This window comes from Phalangium opilio, unplaced genomic scaffold (genome assembly GCF_054372755.1).
Source record: "Phalangium opilio isolate 3A_F unplaced genomic scaffold, DU_Popi_V2 ptg000063l_1, whole genome shotgun sequence".
In the NCBI taxonomy this organism is placed as follows: Eukaryota; Metazoa; Arthropoda; class Arachnida; order Opiliones; family Phalangiidae; genus Phalangium; species Phalangium opilio.
In genome coordinates, this window is record NW_028324180.1 from 5,583,688 (window position 1) to 5,605,638 (window position 21,951).

The window sequence follows — 21,951 nt, forward strand, 5'->3', positions numbered from 1 at the left end:
TCTTATATGCAAATGAAATGACTCATAATTTTTATATTGAACTATTTTATCAATTATCCTGTTTATAAATATGTACATTTCACATAGTTTTGGAAAAAATACAACATCATCATATTCACTAGCAGAGTTTTTACAAACAAGTAACTTCAATGTTCAAACGGATAGAACTCTTTTATCGAGTGATTTTTGTTGTCAAACTGATGCCATTGGGATAAATGCTTCAACAAGCCCTCAAATTGTATTTCGAAGTCCTCGTACTTATCTGAGATATCAATACACAAGTATGTTACTTTATTTTAATAGTACTATTCTGTATTGAACTTATATATTATAAAAACCATTTTTACATTTTTCTTAGAAAAACCTTCCCCTAAATCACCCAGGAGCAAATATGGATTAGCTGTGGAATCCCCGTGTTTATCAAGTCCCCCAACACCAAGGGGGAAAAGGAAGAACTCAACACCTGCTCGTGGTTGCGCTCCCTTGAAAAGACGGCTTCGCTTTAGTGATATCTCACCAGTGTATGTATACAATTAGAAAACTGAACTATTTCTGAAATTAAATTTTAATATTTTTTATTTAGAAAAGAAAAGTCAAAACCTTGGAGATCCCTCGGATCTTGAAAATCTGGAGTAAGCAATGTTTTTTTTATAAATATTTTTAAAAATCTAATATTTATGTAATTTTAGTGATGAAGGCGATAATTGCACTTTAAATTTTCAAAATAATTTTACTGAAGCTACAGAATTTGCTGATGTAAGTAGTAATTTAAAATGTTGCTTAAAATTGTTAGTTGTACTTTAACTAATTTTGAAGTAACTTTTTCAAGGAACTACAGCAGACCTTTGGAATTAATGAAGAATCCTTAAACAGCCTCATCCTAGAAAACCATCACCAGGTAATGTCAGACTGTTTTGTTTCTGCATTTTTGATTGTTGTTTCCTCAAATAACCCCTTATTTTATTTATTTGTTCTTTACTTATTTTTGTAACAGGCTTCGCCATTGAAAAACATTATTGTTTCACAAGAACAAATCGTCACTTAATCCCTAGTGTTAGTAAATCTAGATTCTTTGACTAAATTAGTCAAAGACTGTTACACAAAAAGGTGTTCAGAGTGTGGCGAAAGTCTTGAATACAGATGCAGAGATAACTTGGGATCTGCCATAGTTTTCTCCTGGGTTTGCCCAAAAAACAGTGGTTCAAAACATACATGCAGTTGTAAAATGGTACTTGCGTATTTTGAAACATTGAATTTTGAAATTAGGGACAATGGGCTATCCAACCATTGTTTCACAAGTGTTACTCTGGCAATCTTCTGTTGGCTAGTTGCATACCACTATCAGGAAATTTATATTCAAAAATAGCTAAATTTTTCAACTTTGCTAAAGTGAAATTCTTTGGAAAATATACTTATCTAAGGTAGGTTTATTTTTCTTAAATATTTAATTCCAAAATATTTTCAAAAATGAATATGGGTGATTTCTTCTTTTCGGTACCATTTTTTGAAATTTGCAATAGAACCATTTGAAATTCGCGGGTAAAAAACTTGTTGGATAATGCGACACATTTTCAGTGATAGGGCTAGAGAAACTTCCTTCCCCTCCCTCAGCTTTACCTTTTGTGATGCCTTCCACTGTCCCCACTGTCAGACAAGAGAAACAGGAAAAATATAAACTGGGAAACTTTCCCAACTGGGGTGGTCTAGGCTTTTTATTACCACCCTAGTTTATATTGAAGAGCTCTTGCACTGACCCCACAGATTATAAAAGAATTTGAAACCACTGAAAAAACTACTTGTGGGGTCCACCTCCACCATCCATTTCCCTCCTAAAAGAGGAAGGTAGTCTCCTAAATACTTGGGGGAGATGCACTACCTCTTTAGGTTGTTTCTCAAACCACTGCTACAACTATTTCGGGTAAGAACCTGTTATAGACCTCTATGGTCGATATAACTAAGAGGGAAAGACAAGGGGGTAAAACCTTGCCTTCCATTTCGCTTTTTGGCGCCTTCGATGTTATCTTTTTGTATCTTGAGAGTATGCAGAGACGACAACCCCATTGTATGTCCCTATACTGATTGTTGCCTACCCCCTATTTTTTCCATCGAAAAGGAGGTTTTATAGAAGGTGCCAACAATGCTATTTTATCTTGCCTCAGGCTGGGATAAATCAAAGAGAGTATAGAGGGGAAGTGGAAAGTGGGGCGAAATTGTTGCCCTTTCTTTTTTATCGCGCAGTGCAAAGGAGTTTCAGTTTATGACGTCACTATTTAGGGCAACAATTATTTTATCATACTTGTGGAGTGTAGTAGCTTCCACTCCTCCCCTTTATTCTCTTTGGTTAAATCATGGATAAAGAAGGCGCGTGAGGAAATTTGTTTTCACGCTATAGGAGCAACTACCTATCTCGAAGGATGGCTTATTCTGTATATGGTCTGTTACAACATCGGTTGTCAGGACGCGCAAAGCTAGGTCTTTATGTAACCTAGATTTGTGCGTGCTGACAAGAGACAAAAAAAACGTCTGAATTTAAAGTATCCGCAAGTTACTTTCAAATATGTGTGAAGTTGCCTACAGTCTACGAGCCTACTACAAGTATTTGAAACTAAAAGCCTAGAGGTCCGTGCACTCGAGCAAAAATCTCGCGAATATTTTAAATCCCGATGTTTTTCATCTCTTGTCAGCACCCACAAAGCTAGGTTGCATAGAGACGTAGATTTTCGCGTGCTGACAACCGATACTGTAACAGAGTATAGGTAGCTAGCTGACAGAATAAGCTGTCGTTCTTTATCCATGCGGGCTACGTGTACAAACAGAAATAACTAATAACGATTTCATTAAACCAAGAAGACAAATTTTATTTTTAATTAAAAATAATTTTTCCTAAAAACCCCAACGGAAAGGTCCACGTCTTATTCTACGACCCCCTTTATTCCCTATTTCGGCTTCTTGGAATCCAACGTAAATTCCATCCGGAGCGGGATACTCTCTTCTTATGCCTAGAACGCAGCAGACTGGTAAAGGGGTTCTGTTCCCAACATCTAACCTGCCATAGAGCCAAAGGCAAAGGTTTTGGTATCCCTGATACCTCATATTTATATTGGCGATATTGAGTTCTTCAATATCGTTATAAATTTCATGACGGATTCGCATGTCCAATACCAGCACTGCTGGTTCTAGGCAGAGTAGCCTATAAATTGGGCGGCGCACAATACAGTGGTCTCTGTATCCGCAACAGACATTTTCGGTGGCTGTGGGCATTTCCGCACAATGCCCACATACACACCAGTTTACGGGCGGTGGATTCGGGGGACTCGAACTAGGGGGGACCTCTTGCGGAATCTTCCTTTCTGAACACGCGGCCATGGAATGGGTGGCCAGGGGGGTGTCAAATGGTTTGTCGATGTCGGGTTTTTTTTTTATTTGAAGGTTTGAAGGGGTAGTTATGTGGTGTATTGATGACGGAAATTTAAATTTTTCCGGTTCTTCAGAAACTTCGGAAACGTCGTCCACCCTTTCAATCACTGTAAAATTATTAAAATTATTTTTCATCATTAATCGAACAATGGTAGCAATGTTGGAGAAGGTTTGACCGAGGGGCTAATCACTGTCATAGTGTACACCGATTACGCGTATTTATTTTAGCACTGTCAAGCGTACGAATCGCGGGTTGCTTATTATGAGTGATTGATCCCTCGGGTATATGGTTGTTATGGTCTCCCACATCCTTGTTAAAATAAAAATTCACTGTTTCATCTAACTCATTTCACTGCCAAGACAGAACTCAAAATATCCTCAAATGAAAGGTATCTGGCCCCTTGAACCCATCATTATAATTTCTTTTCACTCTACCTTCTTCTAAGAGGCCGTCCTGCTCAATCACACGCTGTGCGAGCGCGAAGGGTTTTAATTTATCCATCGGCATTGTGTTTATTTTATCCTTCAAATTAAAATAATGATTAAATTTAAGACCAGAAACTAAACCAGGCTTTGTACTTTATTTTCCCATAAATGTTCCCTTTTGGAACGCATTAGTCTCTCTGCTTGATCCTTAGAATGATTCAGCTCCTGAATCGCCATATTCATTCTGGGATCTCGAATAGCCATTTCTTTTACTTTTTTCAACTTTTTTGGGGGCGGCGGGGCAGATGATGCATTCTTTTTCTTAATTATCTAGAATTGAACCATATTTTTAATCAAAATCGCAATTGATTCGTATATTGGGGGTGGGGTGGGGTTGTGCTTACAGGCGTCAAGCTCTTTTTTTCGGTAACCACCGATTCTTCTTCTACACCTAATCCTATTGACGATTATTCAGAATCGGTTTCCTCGGGCACACATTCAATTGGGGACAAATTAATTTTCGAGGTTTTTTTTATGGTACCGCCTGTATTTTGGCATTCCAAAATTTCCCCCCCCCAACAACTCCGCAGGAGCATAAATTGGAGCAAAATGCTGCAGCTTTCTTGCAGGGGCACCTGTTCGAATGACCTGCAAGAACAGCATTCGGCCCATGGTTTTGATTCCTAATTTCTGCCGTGAAATCGAAATCGGACATTTTTAAACTTGAACTTTCTCAGTGAAAAATCAAACCAGGAATAGAATGTTTGGAGCCTTGTAGCTATAGTTCAATGCCTATTTTCCAACCCTTTGCAATTGGGAAGACCCGCTTTTTGTACTTATGGGAAGGGGTGTGGCCAGTGTCAATCTTAGCTGCACCATCGCTAATCCTTCACACTACTTCTCTCATCTTAGATAGATAAACATGGGATGCACGGGGGAAAAAATATTTTAACAAAAATCATGGAAGTAGGTTAGTTCAAAATAAAATCAGGTTATTATGTAATTATCTAAGCAACGAAGTTCACCCATACTTTTAGGCCTCTCAACAAAAAGAATGTGAACATCTAGCGCATTGAGATGAGAAACCATTTTTGGTATTCTGCTTAACCTGTGAAGGCAACTCGCAATTTATGAAAGTATGAAATTATCAGATTCAAAGAATATATTGCTCTTAAAAACGTGGGGCTACTCACTGAGCGTAATCGTGCACATGTTGTTCGCTTGACTGTACGTGCAAGCATTAAAATCGCTTCCCTTAATGGAGATTTTCTAAACGCATTTCGAGAGTGATTAGCCTCTCGCCGAAAAAAAGAAAACTCGAGAAAACCATTAAAATATAAAGAGCGGGGGGGGGGGAATCCCTAGGGGACCAAAAGAACTTCGAAGTATTCGATGGCTTTTGAACATAAGTCTTCATCCACAGAAAATTTTTAAATCTGCCAAAATTATCCTAGGAAATATGGGGAACTGCCTTATTTCATGTGACAACTGTTCACTTCTGGAACAATCCCAAAGCAGATCGATTTGGTTGTGACCATGATGATTTAACTGAGGATCAGTTATCCAGTCATCCATGGTTAAAACAAAAAAGCAATGCTCTTCGTTCCCTTAGAGGATTAGTTTTCAATGATGAATTTACAAAGAAAATGACTTATTTTTGTAATTTCAGGTTTGTACAGTGTGTTTTATTTAATATTTTAATATTTATTTTTAACCAAATATTTGATGCTGTAGGCATACTGGGTTTATAGAAAATTTGCACAGTCTAATGCTAATGTATGCACCAAAAAGAATATCCTTTGGGTAAGAAAGAGTGCCTACGATGAATTAATATCGTTCGGTTGTTCTTGAAAGTATTTGCTCTAGATTTCAGGGTTACTCTATGAGAATAACACTTGCTGTAATAGACCACAATTTTCATGTTGGTAGGAAACAAGCAGTTTCGAAAGATGGAACCCTTCGGTTAGACTTCTTGAAGTGACTAATGAAACCGTCTTACTTAATATTATTGATTTATAATTTTGATAGCGACACTCGACGCTTTAGCAAGCGATCCAAAGTGTGGCATACAGTAAAGGTACTGGAACCAAAAACCTATGGATATATGCCAGAACTTTTAGAGCGAATTTTCCAAAAAAGGGTTTTTTTTAAAGTAAGAGTAGTATTATTACTTGTTTTCAGATTGGGGTCGTTCAATATACTTTTCTGTTAAAAGGATAATTTGAAGAAAAAAAACTCTTCTTGGATCGGATCATCCGAAAAAAATTCATCCTCATCGAGGAATGGTAGATGCACCAAGCAAGGAGGAATTAAGAGAAAAACAAACAAGTCGATTTCAATAAAACAAACAGAAAATAATACTACCATAGGAAGCTAAACTTTGATAGTATTCCCTACATTCCCCTTCACCTGTGAGTGACTAGGGAGTTTGAGAGGAAGGGGCCACATTGGCGCCATGAAAATTGAAAGAAACGTCTTATCTTATCATGATCTACAGTCTTGTCCTTTGAAATATTTGAGGGAAACGAACTCCTACTCTTTGGCTTGGCCTTTATTCCTTAGCTCTTGGCATTTCGAAAACCCAAAACCAAAACCCCTATTTTTAGCGACATAGACTGGGTCCAGCAAAAGCCTTTGACAACACTTCCCAGAAAGGAAAAAAACTCGTTTCTTTTGTAAAGCTTTGTAGGCTGAGGGGTATGAGTTAGGAACGTTAGAAATGGGAAATTACCTTCCCAATTTTTTGGGAGGAGGGGGGGGGGTGGGAGGTAGAATTTGTTTTTCTCTCAAAGAGAGATGTTTGGTCAAGATTCCCGACCCCGACCACGCAAACGGGTGAATGATTAGAGAGAACACTGTGAAGGTTTGTCTCATATTTGAATTTTCCGGATTTTTAGGACATAAGATTTGCAGAAGACGTTGCAGTAACAGTAGGTCTAATTATTTTTAATTCTTTCTTTGGTTGTTTGAGTGTATGAGCCGCCTTTGAGCTAGGGGCTGCTGTTTTGCTAAAAAAATTTAAACAGGGTTTCTGTTACTTCTTATTGGACTTTTTAGGAATGGTATAAAGTCAGCGACAAACAGAAGGGGCGCTGTGTAGAGGTATGGTGACTTGTCTAATTTTTTTTTGCCCTCTAGTATCTTTTCTTCTTAGTTATTGGAGTTTTTTAGGAAGATGTTATGTTAGCGACGAACCACATTGGCGCTGTGTGTAGGTACAGTCTCTTGTGTAATGATTGTCTTTGGCCTCGGGTATTATCTTTTTAGTTGCAACTACTCATTAGCGACGAACCGCGCTCTCTCCTCTTTGATGAAACAACCAATAAAACTGACAAATTGGACGGCCTACAAGAAACTGCTGCTACTCGAGGGGCAGTTCACTTCTTCCATTAATTCTACAACATCGCCTTATTAAATCTGATTACAAATATTACTTTTCTTCCACTGTGTTGATTAAATCATGATCAAATGATTTGATTCTTAAATTCAGATTAATGATGCACTCGGGACCCAAGTGAATTGCCCCTCGGTGCTACTGTAAAGCGATCGTTATCTCGGACAAGTCAAGAGGGCATTCAGATGGATTTCTAAAGGGATTTAGATAGGTATTATTTCTATGGGCGCTGCCATAACCGGTTGGCGGCCTTTAGTTAGTGGCTGGGATTTCCTAGCCTTGACAGACCAACCCTCTGAAAAGAGAGCGAGCGCGGTAATGCCCAAGGTCGTTTAACTTAAATAATGTCCTTTAGTGTTCCCAAATTCTCATCCCCCATTCCCTTCCCCTAATGTAATGCTAGAGAGGACTGGTTTGTACAGTGGAAGGCCCACGTTTTCCCAATCCCTTCAAAAATCCAGCGTTCATGTGAAAGACTCAAACAGGTTGGGGGAGGGGGCTTGAAAGACCTCTTCATTAGTGACATGCGCCCCTTTTTCCTCGAGTGTTTGAAATTTTGAATCCTAACGGTCAATTCTCTCTGGCAAAGCCAACGCTCCTAGTCGCAGCTCGCGGGGTCCAGAATGCCTTTGTCTCATGAGGACAAATAGATGGGTGTATGGTTAGTATCGAATTCCAAATTTTTAAATTTTATATTTTTGAATTATATTTTTAAAACCTCTGTATATACATTGATTTCTACATTATCCAAGTGCACAATTCATAAACAGTTGCCTTTTCTTCTTTGTTCTCCCGCGATTTGTGAAAATAGTGGCCCCTTCCTCAAAGTTCCTCATAATAATAATTATTTTTTTGGAGACTGTATTCTAGGAAAACAATACATCTCATTTGTGATGTGTGCTGCTAATTATAATATCTTTAGGGGAAACATCTTTGGGAGTGACCTTCTATGATTGCTGTGTGAGAGGGGTGAGATAGTGAGTGCTAGAGAGAGTGAATATATAAGCTAGATAGTAAGAGACCGACATTTCGCCATGATATGGTATGTTTTCCCACGGTTTTCCATTTTAATATTTTTTGAAACATGCATTAGGGTAAACATCTCTCATGTGTGGGAGGCTGGGAGCATATGATTATTGTTCTAGTTTACGAGAAGCATCTCTACTCCTTGCCTTGGCACAGCAGTGGCGCCGTGTAACGGTACGTAAATTATATAATATTTTTGAATTATGGTTCTAGTTTACGAGAAGCATCTCTACTCCTTGCCTTGGCACAGCAGTGGCGCCGTGTAACGGTACGTAAATTATATAATATTTTGGAATAATTGTTCTAGTTTACCGAGAAGCATCTTTGAAGCGCTGCCTAGGAATTCCGTATGTCAGTAAGGAGACCACGCACTAAAATCAATAAATTGTGTATGGCCCCCATTGTTGTCTGTTGTGCAGTTATATTCTTTGTGATCCCATCATTTTTAAAGTTATGTTAAATGTTTTTGTGAATAAAATTTAACTTTCTGGGAAAAACAAATGTTTCCTTCATACTTTGGAACTGTTTCCTTTTGCCTTATTAATAAAGGCAAAAGTACTTCTGATAAAGGGTATCATATTGTATTCTAAAGAATAATCCAAATAAAGTCGTCTAATAGGAATTTAAATTTTCACCAAGTCAGAAATGCAACTATATGTCATTCTCAACCTATCCTAAAATATTTCTAATTTCCACAGACTTTATTGGATTGCTTTTAGTCACTGAGGCTGATGTATCAAAAGCTGAAGGTTTTACATTGCTAATGGGGCTCCACAAATATACATAATGAAAACAAAGCAAATACTGATAACATCTAGTTTGTACTCTTGATCTATTTGGTCATCATGCAACGTCAATTTATTATCTATACAGATGGCGCCACAGTGCAAAAATAACTTAGTATGAAGACCAATAACTACCATGGACTAACCAGTAATTCCAAAATCTAGCACTTAGTCTTTGGAAATTGCAATGCCACTAGATAGCAGCACATTTTGTACCAATTTTTATGGGTGAAGGGTAGGGGTAGGGTTTTAGGTGGCGCATTCCCCTTTAAGCAATTTCAAGGTTGTAAAAAATTTGCTAAAAATTTTAATATTAGTTTTTCATCCCATAGAATCAAAAAATGCCAAAATCTAAAATTCTTTAAGGTAGCTTTCTTTTATCCTTTAAATAGGGGAAGCACCAGAAGGATGTCCTTTCGTGGTTAATAAACACTTACCGAAGTGATATGAAGGGCCATAGTGAACGTGTTAAGTGCCTTGCTTGGACGGAAAGCGAACGGACTATGCGGTGTTCGCGTTAAGATCACAAAAACTAACTTTAAACCGTTGAGAGTAGGATGATCGACTCTCCACTTCGCCGATTAGCAGTTGTTAGCTAACCGAGTGTTCGAAGGCTCCCAACTAGCGTTCCTAACTTCAAACTACACTGTAAGTTCTAACTCTCTTTTGGGCAACACTAAACCTCGACTTATATACCTTTGTTCTCTTATCAAACTATGACGTCACATCCTAGGGGTCGCTCAGGGACTGCAATAGAGCGACCTCTATCGGTGAACTGCCATACTCTGATACCCAAACCTGAGAATAGGCCTAGGTCAGTAGCGATATAGAAGCCTAAAGGTAAGCATGATGTGTATTTTTATGCGAGATTTGTGAAGGCCCCTGTAGCTGAACCGCTACAAGGTTAAAGGGTATGAGAAGCTTCGTTTGAAAAACCTCTGATTTATATAGCTAAAGATAGAATTAATTACTGTGAATTCAAAAATATCAAGCTTTTAATTCTCCGATTTCTAGTTATTTGGCAATATGCATTTGAAAATGCTTCATATGAAATTATTTAAAATCCACTTTTTAAAAGTTTTTAAGAAAGGCTACAACGTTTTCTTGTTTTTGACGTCACGCACGCGAGATGGTGCCACTCTCTCCGCTATCAAAGCATGGACAGAGCTCGAGACGCGTATAGCTCGCGCTCGCGCGTATAGGTTTCCCGCGCTTTTTTCCTCAACGTCATAGTGATGTCATAAACCAACCGAACAAGCTGACAAGACAACATGATTTATATATCGAAACTGAGTTTTCGTGATTTTCCAATGGATTTTAAAAATAGAAACTTTGGTTCAATTATATTAAAAACTTTATATTTTGAAAGTAGAGACTTGAAAGTGTAATATAATACCACTTTCGTGCTAAAATATGATATGAAACTGTAAATTCCCATACCCTTTAAGGTAAAGATTCATAGCCACCTCAATTTTGTTACCTCCCGAAATTAGTCTACTTTCCAAGGTTGAAACGTCATTTTTCGAAACAGTTCCTATTCTAATTCGGTTAAGTAGGTCTCCATAAACTCGGTCATGGGCCTGTCGAACGTTTTGCGTTAGTTCATCGTATTGGAAATACTTCCAAAGATCAGTGCTTCCAATGCTATTAAATCTTAGTCTCGCTTCCAGGGAAGTGACTTTTAAAAAAGCGGGATTACCCTGTATAGGCGTCAATTGGAAGAAATCTCAAAAAACAAGAACGCAAACCACACCACCGAAAGGGTTGTTCTTTTCAAAAAATTCTTTTAACTACAAATGAACGTAAGTTAGTAGTACCGAAGACACCATAGAAATCTCATCGACAATCAAGAGTTTCAAATTTCCCAGAGTTTGATTCATAATGGAAATATTTTCGGAATTGAAGTAATGGTATTCCGCGGTACGCCCATGATCTACTGGCAACATAAGCAATCAATGCAACATTACGCCGTTGAAATTAAGGGCTGCCAAGCCGGTGGGTGCGGCGATCGCGACGTTACCGGCATTTTTAAAGTGGCGTCTAATGGCGTTAGCAATAGTAGCAACAAGAAAGGACTTTCCAGTGCCATATTCAAGAATGGTTTAGACCATATTGCTGCAAACATCAACTTAAAACATTTGGTTTGTATTTATTTTAATGTTGTGTCTTATATTCGTCTTAAACTGTAAATTCGTGGACGTCTGCCGTTAAACATCCATTTAATCTAAATTACTTTCACTTACTTGGTATGGTTAAATATGATTTTGGTGTATTCGGATTCATTGCAGTTACATCAGCCAGAGATCGAAGGTCTTACATCATTAACAAATTACGTCTAAGCTTGAAAGGCGCACTAATTACAACGATGTCAAAGAATTTCACGGTCAGCCGATTAAAGGTTTTCCAATTAATCAACCAAACATTTGGGCATATTTAGGTTAGTATTTTTTACAGAAAAACCAAAACTATATAGATATTAATACATATATTGGATATTTAATATCTATATAGTTTTTTTAAGACGCATAGACCCTTACTCAATAACTGAATGCATATGCTGCAATTGTGTTTTTAAAAACCATTATATTCCAAAAAATTTATACTTGTTGAAGATAGTTAAAGAAAGGATTATATTCTTGCTGTTGATGAAGGGCAACGAAGCTGACAGTATCCAAGTAGGAAATACACAATTAACAAATAACAGGTTATTTATTTTGATCTCTTTAGGCTCTAGGCTTCTGACTTTCGATTTTAAAAATAAACATTTTTTAGAAATATTCTAGCAGAAACTGACAAGCTAGACTGACAACAGATAACTATTCCTCAGTTCATCAAGAGGGCTAAGTATTTTTTAATCCCTAAATAAATTATGCCAAAAATACTAATCCCGCTGATAATCAGGCCCCTCAAATCGTTCAGCCCTCCTCGCATCGTTCAACAGCCACCACAAATCGTTTAGCAGCCGCTTCGAGTCGTTCTGCAGCACATCCACGAATCTATCAGCCTCCGCGTCGAACCGTTCAGCCTCCACATATCTTCCTGCTCCATCGAATCGTTCAGCCTCCACATATCTTTCTGCTCCATCGAATCGTTCAGCCTTGAAGGGGAGAGGAATGGAGTGGAAACCCCCATACCAATAGCGTTGCCTTTGTACCCCCACCTACGGCACCGTAGTTCTCCCCGCATCCTCAGCGGTTAGGTAGGGTCGTACCGGACGAAATTTTAAAGGACGATCCCTCTATCTTAAAAAAGAAGCTAGTTCTCGAAAAAAAAAATATAAAATGGCACTACGTGGCAGCACTCAGCAATCGCCTAACGAAGAGTAGGGGCGTGCGCGAGGTACAAGGGGAGAGACACGGTGCCGCGGGTAGCCCTTTATCATTTCCAATCCATCTCACCTCCCTTATATCAGCAGCCCCCTTATATCGTGTAGGCCCAACAAAACAATACAGTGTGGTTGCAAGTACTTAGATGTAGAAGGCCAATTTTAATCCGTCTCTTAAGAAATCCACCAAATCAATAGCCATCTTAATTAGAATAAACAAAACTTGAAAATGCTGCCTAATTATGGGTAATGCTATAATTCTAAGTAAATCTTGCCAACGACCATCATCATAAATATTTTGACATTGCCCCTGGATTGGGTTATAGAGATTAGGCCTGATGACGCATTCCTTATGATTGCTGTTGGGATAATCCCAACGTTCGCAAAACCGATGTCATCGTGTCATGACCTCTTGGGTGGCTTGGAACAGACACGACTTAGGGCTTCTTCAAATTTACCGTCTTTTTTCTAAGTTTTTCATCGTTGTAAAAGTTAAGGGCCCCTGGTACAATGATGGACGCTTTTCAAAAGTAGAGAACTACAGAAGCGAAGCCGCGGCTGGGAGTTAAAGGAATAGTTCGGGTTAGTTTTTTCTTGGTGTCAAATCATTCGTAACGGCTTAAAATGCATAGATCAAATGAAAATTAATTAAGTAACAATTAGCCTTAATAATAGTACTATGATGGTTACCATTACCCCTGGGAGTAGTCTTTCCCGCAGTGCAGCGGGAAAGATTCCTATTCGTTAGTTGTCAAAGCCAGCCCGAGGTCTCAAAATTTGATCGTCTGCTCTATCGCAAACAGATGTTTGTAATACGGGTATCATCTTCGCCGATTTTGATTGCAATTATGTCGCGTCTGAATCCTTTTGATGTCGAGCCTGAGTATACGGAAGAAGAAATCTTAGCTCGTGAAAGGGAGACACAAAATGAAGTTCTTGGCAATGCAGAAATTGACATAAACTTGGATGAAATAAAGAATCACTATTCCTGCAATAAATGCGTACCCGAGTGGTTAGGCCTTGGTGATGATGAACAAGTAGACAATTTAAAGAAAATTTATAAATGGGAAGGATATCAGGGGAACTATAATTGGCCCTGTCCAATGCGTAACAGATGATTTAGACTGTAAATGCATGTGCCAAAGAAGACGTACTTTAAAAGCAACGTATAAACGTTATTTGCATTCACGCAGAACACCAGTACCCTTAAATTTTACAAACAGGTAAAAATACTGTTTAGTTATTATTTGCATTTTAACTGAAGTTAATATTATGTTATTTTATATTAGGACATACCCTTATACGGCTTATCGTTCTTATACTCATTTAGTTTTTGATAAACTGGGAAGAGCTGTTAGGAAACCAGTTCCGCTTTGCGTTCTTCTTGACATACGGAAACATTTTCCTGAAAATGATGTTCATTCTTACACAAGTTACAAGGCTGGAGCTGAAATTGAAGTTTTTAGAGCTGATTAGGCCATAATTGTGATAATTAATTAATGGTAAAAGTTCTTATAATTTAGTGATGGCAAATCATCTTTTAAGCCATATCTGTGTTTAATAGGGTATTTGATAATTATCAGTAGACTTACTAGAACTATTCAGATTTAGGTTTTAAGTTTTAAGTGTTCCTTAGTCCTGACTTAAACTTAATGATATGTTTGGTCAAAGATCTTCAAGACTTTTAAATTTAGTGATCATTAATTGGTCAAGGTTCCTAAATTTAATTTAGTGATCATTAATTTCTCAAGCTTCCTAAATTAAATGTAGTAGATTAGCCAAAGCCCTTATCTTAAACTTAGTGATATTAAAGTTGCCAAAGAACTTAAATTTAGTGATATTTAATTTTTAAACTTAGTGATATATTTATTAATTTGGAGAAAGATGTTATCTTAATTTTAGTGGTATGAAATTGACCAAAGTTCCAAACGTTGGGAAAATACAGCTTACTAATTTCAGCCATTTAACACTAGTGGATGTTAAGTTTTTGTAAATCATAAAGAGTTTTCAAATTGAATACATCATTTGAAAAGTATAAAATAATTATTTTTTACTCAAATAGCCTTCTTCTTTTTGCCCCATCAATTAATATTTGTTTGTCAGGCCGTGGAGTTGGCGCAATATTACTTCTCTTACGCGTAGCTGTCATCAAATTAGCAAGGGGAATTTCATCTTCATCAGTTAATTAGCGTTCGACAATGCTTTCAAGTATCTCATAAATAAATATATATGACTTGGGCTCTTTGAGAGGCCTTGCGTGAAATTCACCAGTAGCTTTTGAGTAAAAGTATTGAAAATCTTCCCTGTTTGTCGTTTATTGACTGGCTTGACTCTTTTTCAAAATAGAATTTTCGTTCATTATTGAAATTGTGGTTGAAAGCTGTCAACATTGTTCAAGCTTCCATAACATCATGGTCATATTCTTGCTGTTTAGGGCAATATTTTGTTATGAGGCTATGGTAAGATTCCAAATTGAACGTATGAGTCTGCCCAGTGTCTCAACAGCGCCTAAAAGGAAAGTATCCTAGTCGGAGTATCGTTTGAGAATGAAAGAAAATGTTAGCAAGATTGGAGGCAGTGGTATCTGTTGTGTCGTGGTGGAATTAAATGTAAGACGTGTATTTAATTTAACATCATTTTAATTACTAAATCAACAATAAAATTTACAAGTGGTTCGGATCAGTCAGTCGTTGCGTAGTAGTGTATTATACTCTGGCTACTAACGATACGTACATAATACTTCTCGCGGTCATAATGTGAACTACGATAACAGCGTTATTTAAACTACAGATATGACAATACTCTCCTCAAAAATGAACAAAAGAAAAATGTGTGACATGTTAATATATTGACAAGAATCGTGCAGTGTTGTTAATCATATCCGAGTCTATGAGGAGGTTTGATTGTGCGACTAGATCTGCGAAGCGTTGTTGTGGTTTCGGTAGCTGTCGCTCCTGAGGTAGGCTTCGTGTGAGATCTGGGTGTGAGATCAGGAGTATGTGCGTTTACCGATGTCGATGTACTATTGTTAGGAACATTCGTGGTTGAGGCACTGTCTCTTAGATGTGCAGGCGGAGACGAGTGTTGAGAATTGTGCGGTATGGGTGTAATGGGATTGTTCTCCAGAGTGGATTCTGGTGTGGACCTTGAATCGTTAGTTCGTTCATCTAGACGTGCGGATTGACTCTCAGTAGCCAATTCGGTTTGAATAATCGAGTGATCTGGTCTCATTTGATTTGTGTGTCTTCGAACTAAGCCGTCTGGTGTTTGTACTTCGAACATAGTGTTTCTTGCTGAAAAGGGACATCGGGTGTGGGCTACGCTTGATCTCTGTTCCCCATCCACAAGTACACCCGGGCTGTCTACTTTGATGTGTCCAGTGGAGACGCCAACCCCAGAAGCGTTGCTGGAAGCAAACGTGAGTCAGTAGTACAGACGTCTACGATGAGATCTAAAATTGCCGGCTCGGCTACAAGAATTAGAAACCATTAAGATCGTTAAATAATTTAAAAAGGTGACGATATTACTAATCAACGAGTCGATGGAATTACGGACTTGTTGTTGAACCGCTATGGGCAACAAGTCGAATGCTATCATATGTTCGGCTGACTTAGCGTACCCCAACGCGTCTTTGCATTGCAAGTGGAACAACGCGTTGTAGGTCCTGCGGCGGATCATATCGCAGAACCTACACTTAATGTCCTAAAAGACTGAATGAATTTTTATTAATTTTAATAAGATCCTTTAAGTAAAAGTATTTCATAATCTGTTAATTTACCTGGCTCTGCGCCTCGTAGCAAAGCCTGTACTCCCTCGTCGCCGAAAGTGGACGTCGATACTCCTGGCTCTCGATTGCTTCCAGCAACGCTTCCCGAGTTAGTGGTCGCAACAGATCAAATCCAAGTAGGCGGGCCGGGGGTACTTGAATGCGGCACGGAGAACAAGCGTAGTCCACACCTGATGTGGTACTTAGTTACCCCGTCAACGTTCCTACTCAGCAACATCAAATTGTTTTGTAAGATTAAAGATCCGCAGTCAGAGCACGAAATACCGTGGGAATTGCAAAACTTCACTTTATACGCCTCCACGGTTCTAAACGCGAAACGAAAGATATCAGATATTTTATAATTTTAAAAAATATGTTTCAATTATTAGAATAACGAATAGTCTAGAAGACAGTAACCAGATAACAAAGTTCTAATTTCATCCCTAATGACAAATCTATGCCAAAAATACTAACAACGGCAGTAGCAGTGGCAATAGCTGGCGGCAGTACTAACAGGCGGTAGCGTTAGTAGCGGCAGGTGGCGGAGTTTCCTTCCAGGAGAGGGTAAAAGTGTTCACTCGTACTAATCATGAGTCATGGTTTTATAAGCAAGTTTTTGGCTATTCATTTTCTCGTTTGTTCCTCCCTTCTCCCCCAAAAGCACTTCAGCAATGTAGAAAAAAGTATTAAGTTGAAAACAGACCTAGTCTTAAAAATAGTTTTTGAATCAAAAATTATTTCACCCATTCTATTTACTCTTCTTCCTCACGCCCCTCATTACAGCAACTACGATACTCTGTTCGAGTCTTTTAGCCTCCTCCCCCCCCGCGCAGAACCACTTTTAGCGGCCTTCACACGCACAACGCTTTTCACTAATTAAATGGGTTACATCTATAAAATTCATAATCTTATATATTATTACTAAGACTTTTCAATTATTGTGCAAATCAAAACCATCATGATGTTCAATGCCCAATATTTATAAAAAATAACGTCATTGGATAAATTTATTGATTAAATTCCACATGATTTATTCAATTATATTTCGTATATTTTTGTCACAACTAAAACGTTGCTGTTGAGTCCATAGGCTGTGGACAATTTTATTGTAGAAACGTTACATATAAAGCGTCAAATGCTGAGTTTAACATTATTCGAATACTAATTATGGTTCAATTTTTATAGTAAATTTTGAGCAATAAAAACTCACTGAACAAATATTTTCATATTTTTTACGAAAATATTTTCCAAAATTTACCGCAAATATGTTTCATTTCGTAAAAAGATATTGTGGTATTATATTTGAACTTTGCACTTATGTTAATCTTGAAAACGTTTCTTTTTTATACTTTGTAACTAAAACAACGGCCCCTAATTTTTTGCAAATTATTGAGCATGTAGGGCGAGCTCTAAATTTTAACCTCGATGAAGATGAACACTTCTAATTTACGTTTAAAATCTTTCACGGCTTCTTCTAGTAGCAATTTCTTTCTTTTTTTCAAATGGATCATTACCTTTCCATTTTATTAGGCGATGAAAGGCTTGCTTCGTGTTTATAGAACCTATTTCGTTTTTTAACTTGAGTATATAGGCAGGGTCCCCAGAGGTCCTATAATTCCTATAATATCCTATATTTTTGAAAGTGTCCTATAAAATCTTATATTTTTGGCAAAAGTCGTCAAAAATACTATAAAGTCCTATAATTTTGAAATTTCCGCATTTTTTTACCAACCCATTGGTTAAACAAATTGTTGGTAGAGAGATTTGCTGGCTTATCTTTTATGCAGCCACATGACCTCCGCTTTCAAATTCCTTTCGTGTAAAATATTAGAATGAATCGGTTGAAACATACTATTAATCCGAAGTATGGCTTTGGCAAATTAATGGGTTGGAAATTTTAGCCACCGCAATCAGATTCTGAGTTTGAGAAGTATGATTTCATTACAATGAGAATTTCATCATTGACTGTCATCTTTTTACCTGGTTTAAAAAAATGCAGTTTCACAAACACTGCAATTGTGATTCTACAGGACACGTTTTGCAACATATCCAGCCACGTAGGTTAGTAATTTGTTTTCAGTTTCATCAAAATTAACTTGGCCAAGATGTGTTACGTCAGGAATTGAATTGCAAAATGAAACATCCTCTTTCTCTGGTGTTTTATTCGTCATTTGAACCCTGGTTTGAGTAATGAGTTCAAGTAAATGCATGTCATTATCAGATGCGCCACTACAGTTTGCTCTTTGGAATAAAACAAAGAGTGATGATGCCAATATTTTCCTGTAGTTTTCTCGAAACTGTTGTTATGTGGGATTATCGTTGCTGCCGCTCAGGAATCTAATTTTGTAAAAGGTGTTTTCAAGAACATCTCGAATAAGGTTTGCTGTCAACAGAAACTTGATGTTATAGTTTTTAAATAGGCCGTCTGACAGTTGGCGTAAGTATAAGAAGTCAATTTTCCATCCATTAATAGAAGGTGGTTGTCTTTTACAATCAACCTTGTTTGACTTATCCATTCCTGCATTTCTTTTAGTTTACTCAAAGCTTCACAGTCCTTATTCAGAGGTTTCCTACTCCACTTAGTGTCAGTTAAGTTATTTGAAATACAGATGTCAAAGAGTGTGTCCATTCTCTGGATGAAATTAGCAGTTCCTACATATTCCTCTTTGAGGTTTCTTTGAAGCAAGTAAAATTACATTTCTATAATAACAGATTGACTTAAAACATGGGAAGCATATTTTACTTTCATTTTCTGAAAATTTGTAGGATTTGTATGTTTTGAGGTTAATTTTGGGGAAATTCTCCATTCTGAAGTGAACATTTTGATATGTTGCCATGAAACATTATCTGTTCCTACTTTAAAATCATTCTCTTTCAATCTATTTCGTATGAATTTCAGTAAATGAGGAACGTCGAGTATAAAAATATTTTCTTTTCTTGAATTATGATGTAGGGAGTTTCCTCGGTTATATTTAACCTCTTGTATACTGATACATTGTTTGTTCCTTGGTCGATGACAACTAATTTCAGTTAAAAACCAGTGCTCAGAACTGTTTCTATAACCTCTAGTAGCTTATCATGAAGGAAATCTTTTTTCATGTTGTCTTTAACGAAATAATAGGCAAAGGCTGTTTCCAATTGCATGTTAAGCTTGCAAGCATAAAGACTGGAGCATGGTTGGCATGATGAGCAGTGCGCTTATTACCTAAATCAACAAACTCATCAATGAAATCTTTATTGGGGTCATACTGTAATCCCTCTTTTAATGCTATTTCATCAAAAGTTAAGACAGTCTTTCTTCTTCTGACATAACTTGCGATTTAGCTTTGAGCAGCTGCAAAAGCCCGGGTTGGATACCAGATTGAGCCGGAAAATTTTCAAGACATCTCCTTATTGTTCTTGGAGCAGGCAAAAAAAAATTTACGTAAAACATTGCATGCTTTTGGTCCCTGGAAATATAACGCGAAGCATGTCTGCCTTTCGGTGCTGTTATAAGCTTTTCCTCTTGTGCTTTTTTTCTTATTAAATCTTATATGCATTTTAAGAAACATTTTACCAGTTTCGGGCAAATTAGGAAAATGTCTTTCAATAAGATCTTCATTGAGCTTCATCGTTAACTTTTTGTTGTTCTTCAAAGCTTTGCTAATTTTATTCATTAGCTGTTTTACTTCTTTCCGTAACTTCTTCAACTTGTTGTCATGCTTAAAACTGTTTACTTCAAGAAATCTTTTTAACTTGAAGATTTCATCTTCAGAATTAGAATCTTTGACTAAATTTATGTTTGAGTTACGCGAAATAACTTCTTCTTGAAGGCTTTGACTGTAAGCTTTAGGGTTTCTGTTCCTGTCGAAAGCTGGACCTGGTTAGGAATCTGGCAGTTGAGGATCAATGTATTGGGTGTCGTATATTTCAGGGTCATCAATAGATTCGAGATCGTGCATTTCAGGATTATCTGCGATTTGAGGGCTTTCACTAAGTTCAGGATTATTTATTATTTTGTCGTTAATCTTCGGAGGATTCACAGTGTCAAAGAGCGTGGAAAAATGCAGATATTGTCTTAATGTAGAAATTGAAGGGAAATGATCTTGCGTCACATTTTCTCTCGCATTTGTACACTTTCCTGTAGTGTTTGGGGGAAAGTGCAGCAATATGCTGTTTTGATTTTAATCTTTGATTTTGTTAATGTACGTGGTACGTGATTAATCTGTAAATGTTTTGAACTTATCCACTTTATATTGCCTGACTTGTTGGTTGTATAGCCCAATTTTACTTTCACATCACATAGTTCGCACTTCACTTGAACTGATGTTCCAGTGAAGGCTGAGGATACTTGGTTAGCCGCTAATGCTGAGGAAGCTGATAATTTATTGAGTGAAACGGTAACAAAAATCCTTCGGCAATTTCTTATCTATTTCAGATAATATTTCATCTTTTACGTAAGTCATCCATTGGTTAATGAGAATTTCGATGCTAGTAGGTTGTCAATTAAACTACCGGTATATTATTGTTGTTGGAAATTGGATATTAAGTCAAATTAAGTGGTTGTAAAGAGCCAGCAGGTTTTTGCCGCTTCTTTTTGTGAGTATTTGATTTTTGTATGTAAAATGGAGGAAGATAATGTTGAGAGTTAGGATGAAATGCGGAAGCGCAAAGCGCGGGAAAGGATGAGGGCAAAAAGGTCGACGTTTTCATTGGATACTTACGTTTATATAATCTTCTCGACACGGAGAGGTAATATTTTGGTTTTCCCAACTTGTTTAAATTAATTTAGAGGGAATAGATCGATTTACAGTAAAATCAGTTGATTGAATTTAATATTTATTAAGGATTAAATGGACAAAAATAACTAAAAGCAATTGCAATATCTGAACTTCAGCCAATTGATAAACCTCACACATATCGTTTGTTTTTTCTTTCTTGGTCCAAACCAAGGCCTATTTTTATAATATAGATTCATGGTATGGGTTTGAGTACAAAACATGGCATTATTTATGAAACCTGCAATTCTATCTTTAATAAGCTTGCTCCCAAGTAATATTCATCGAAAATTAGATCTAAAACACAACAAAAGCAAGCATTAATTGTTCCTCTACATATAGGAACATTGCATTCCCACAAAATACAGAAGAATGGTTAAAAATTCCCCAAGATTTGAAGGACAAATGACAATATGATCACTGTATCGGAGCCATTGATGGCAAGCACGTGAACGAAACTGCCCCACCAAACTCTGGTTCATACTTTTATAATTAAAAGGGCACATTTAGGTTCGTTCTCCTGGCTCTTTTTGATGCAAATTGCAAAGTATGTATAACATTTTATATCGTTAAAACACCAGAACTACATTCAATTGGCAATAATGTTATTAAATCTAGGCAATATTTCTTGATATTGAGACCAATGGAAGGTGTCATGATAGTTCAACCTTCATAAATTCGAAGCTATACGAAGCATTCACAAGAAATATAAAAACTATACTTGTAGGAATAATTATTTCATGTTATATACCCATGAGCACTGCACTAGAATCCAAGATTCTCTTAATTTCCAAATCCCCAATTTTCGAAAGGCAAGCAATCAACGCAATGTTACATTCCATGGGCCTAAAATATTTAACTACCTAAATACAACAATTAAAATTGAACAGAATCAAAATCGATATAAAATGGAGACATAAAAATGGCTTAAAACAAAATATTCCATAATAGCTAATTGGTTTGGTTGGTAAATAATCTATTATGTTCTCTTTAGCTCAGTTAAATAACATAAAAATGAAAGAAAAACAAAAATTAATTCCGTCCGAAAAGTAAAA

General features: G+C 37.1%; 1 protein-coding gene, 2 long non-coding RNA genes and 1 pseudogene across 3 annotated transcripts; 3 read left to right on the forward strand and 1 right to left on the reverse strand.

The window, feature by feature from the left end:
* The first annotated feature begins 284 nt into the window (after nucleotides 1-284).
* Nucleotides 285-757, forward strand: LOC149662828 (uncharacterized). Its single transcript, XR_016368671.1, has 3 exons — nucleotides 285-521; nucleotides 584-632; nucleotides 690-757. It is a non-coding gene; the product is annotated as an uncharacterized LOC149662828 (long non-coding RNA).
* A 496-nt stretch (nucleotides 758-1,253) lies between these two features.
* On the forward strand, nucleotides 1,254-7,236 carry LOC149662829 (uncharacterized). Its single transcript, XM_089842335.1, has 7 exons — nucleotides 1,254-4,813; nucleotides 4,881-4,979; nucleotides 5,298-5,512; nucleotides 5,578-5,646; nucleotides 5,710-5,805; nucleotides 5,872-5,995; nucleotides 7,111-7,236. Exons 2-7 carry the CDS (start codon nucleotides 4,974-4,976, stop codon nucleotides 7,234-7,236), a joined length of 636 nt encoding a protein of 211 aa, XP_089698461.1. The 5' UTR covers nucleotides 1,254-4,813; nucleotides 4,881-4,973.
* A 5,759-nt stretch (nucleotides 7,237-12,995) lies between these two features.
* LOC149662830 (uncharacterized) lies at nucleotides 12,996-14,430 on the forward strand. Its single transcript, XR_016368672.1, has 2 exons — nucleotides 12,996-13,596; nucleotides 13,663-14,430. It is a non-coding gene; the product is annotated as an uncharacterized LOC149662830 (long non-coding RNA).
* Nucleotides 14,431-18,163: 3,733 nt separating this feature from the next.
* On the reverse strand, nucleotides 18,164-19,795 carry LOC149662831 (uncharacterized; annotated as a pseudogene).
* Nucleotides 19,796-21,951: the final 2,156 nt, after the last annotated feature.

What these genes read in the sequence shown, in the direction of transcription:
- LOC149662829 (XM_089842335.1), top strand. An exon ending in ACTTATTTTTGTAATTTCAG is followed by an intron (nt 5,513 to 5,577) that starts GTTTGTACAGTG and finishes TTGATGCTGTAG; the next exon opens with GCATACTGGGTTTATAGAAA. An exon ending in TCGAAAGATGGAACCCTTCG is followed by an intron (nt 5,806 to 5,871) that starts GTTAGACTTCTT and finishes TAATTTTGATAG; the next exon opens with CGACACTCGACGCTTTAGCA.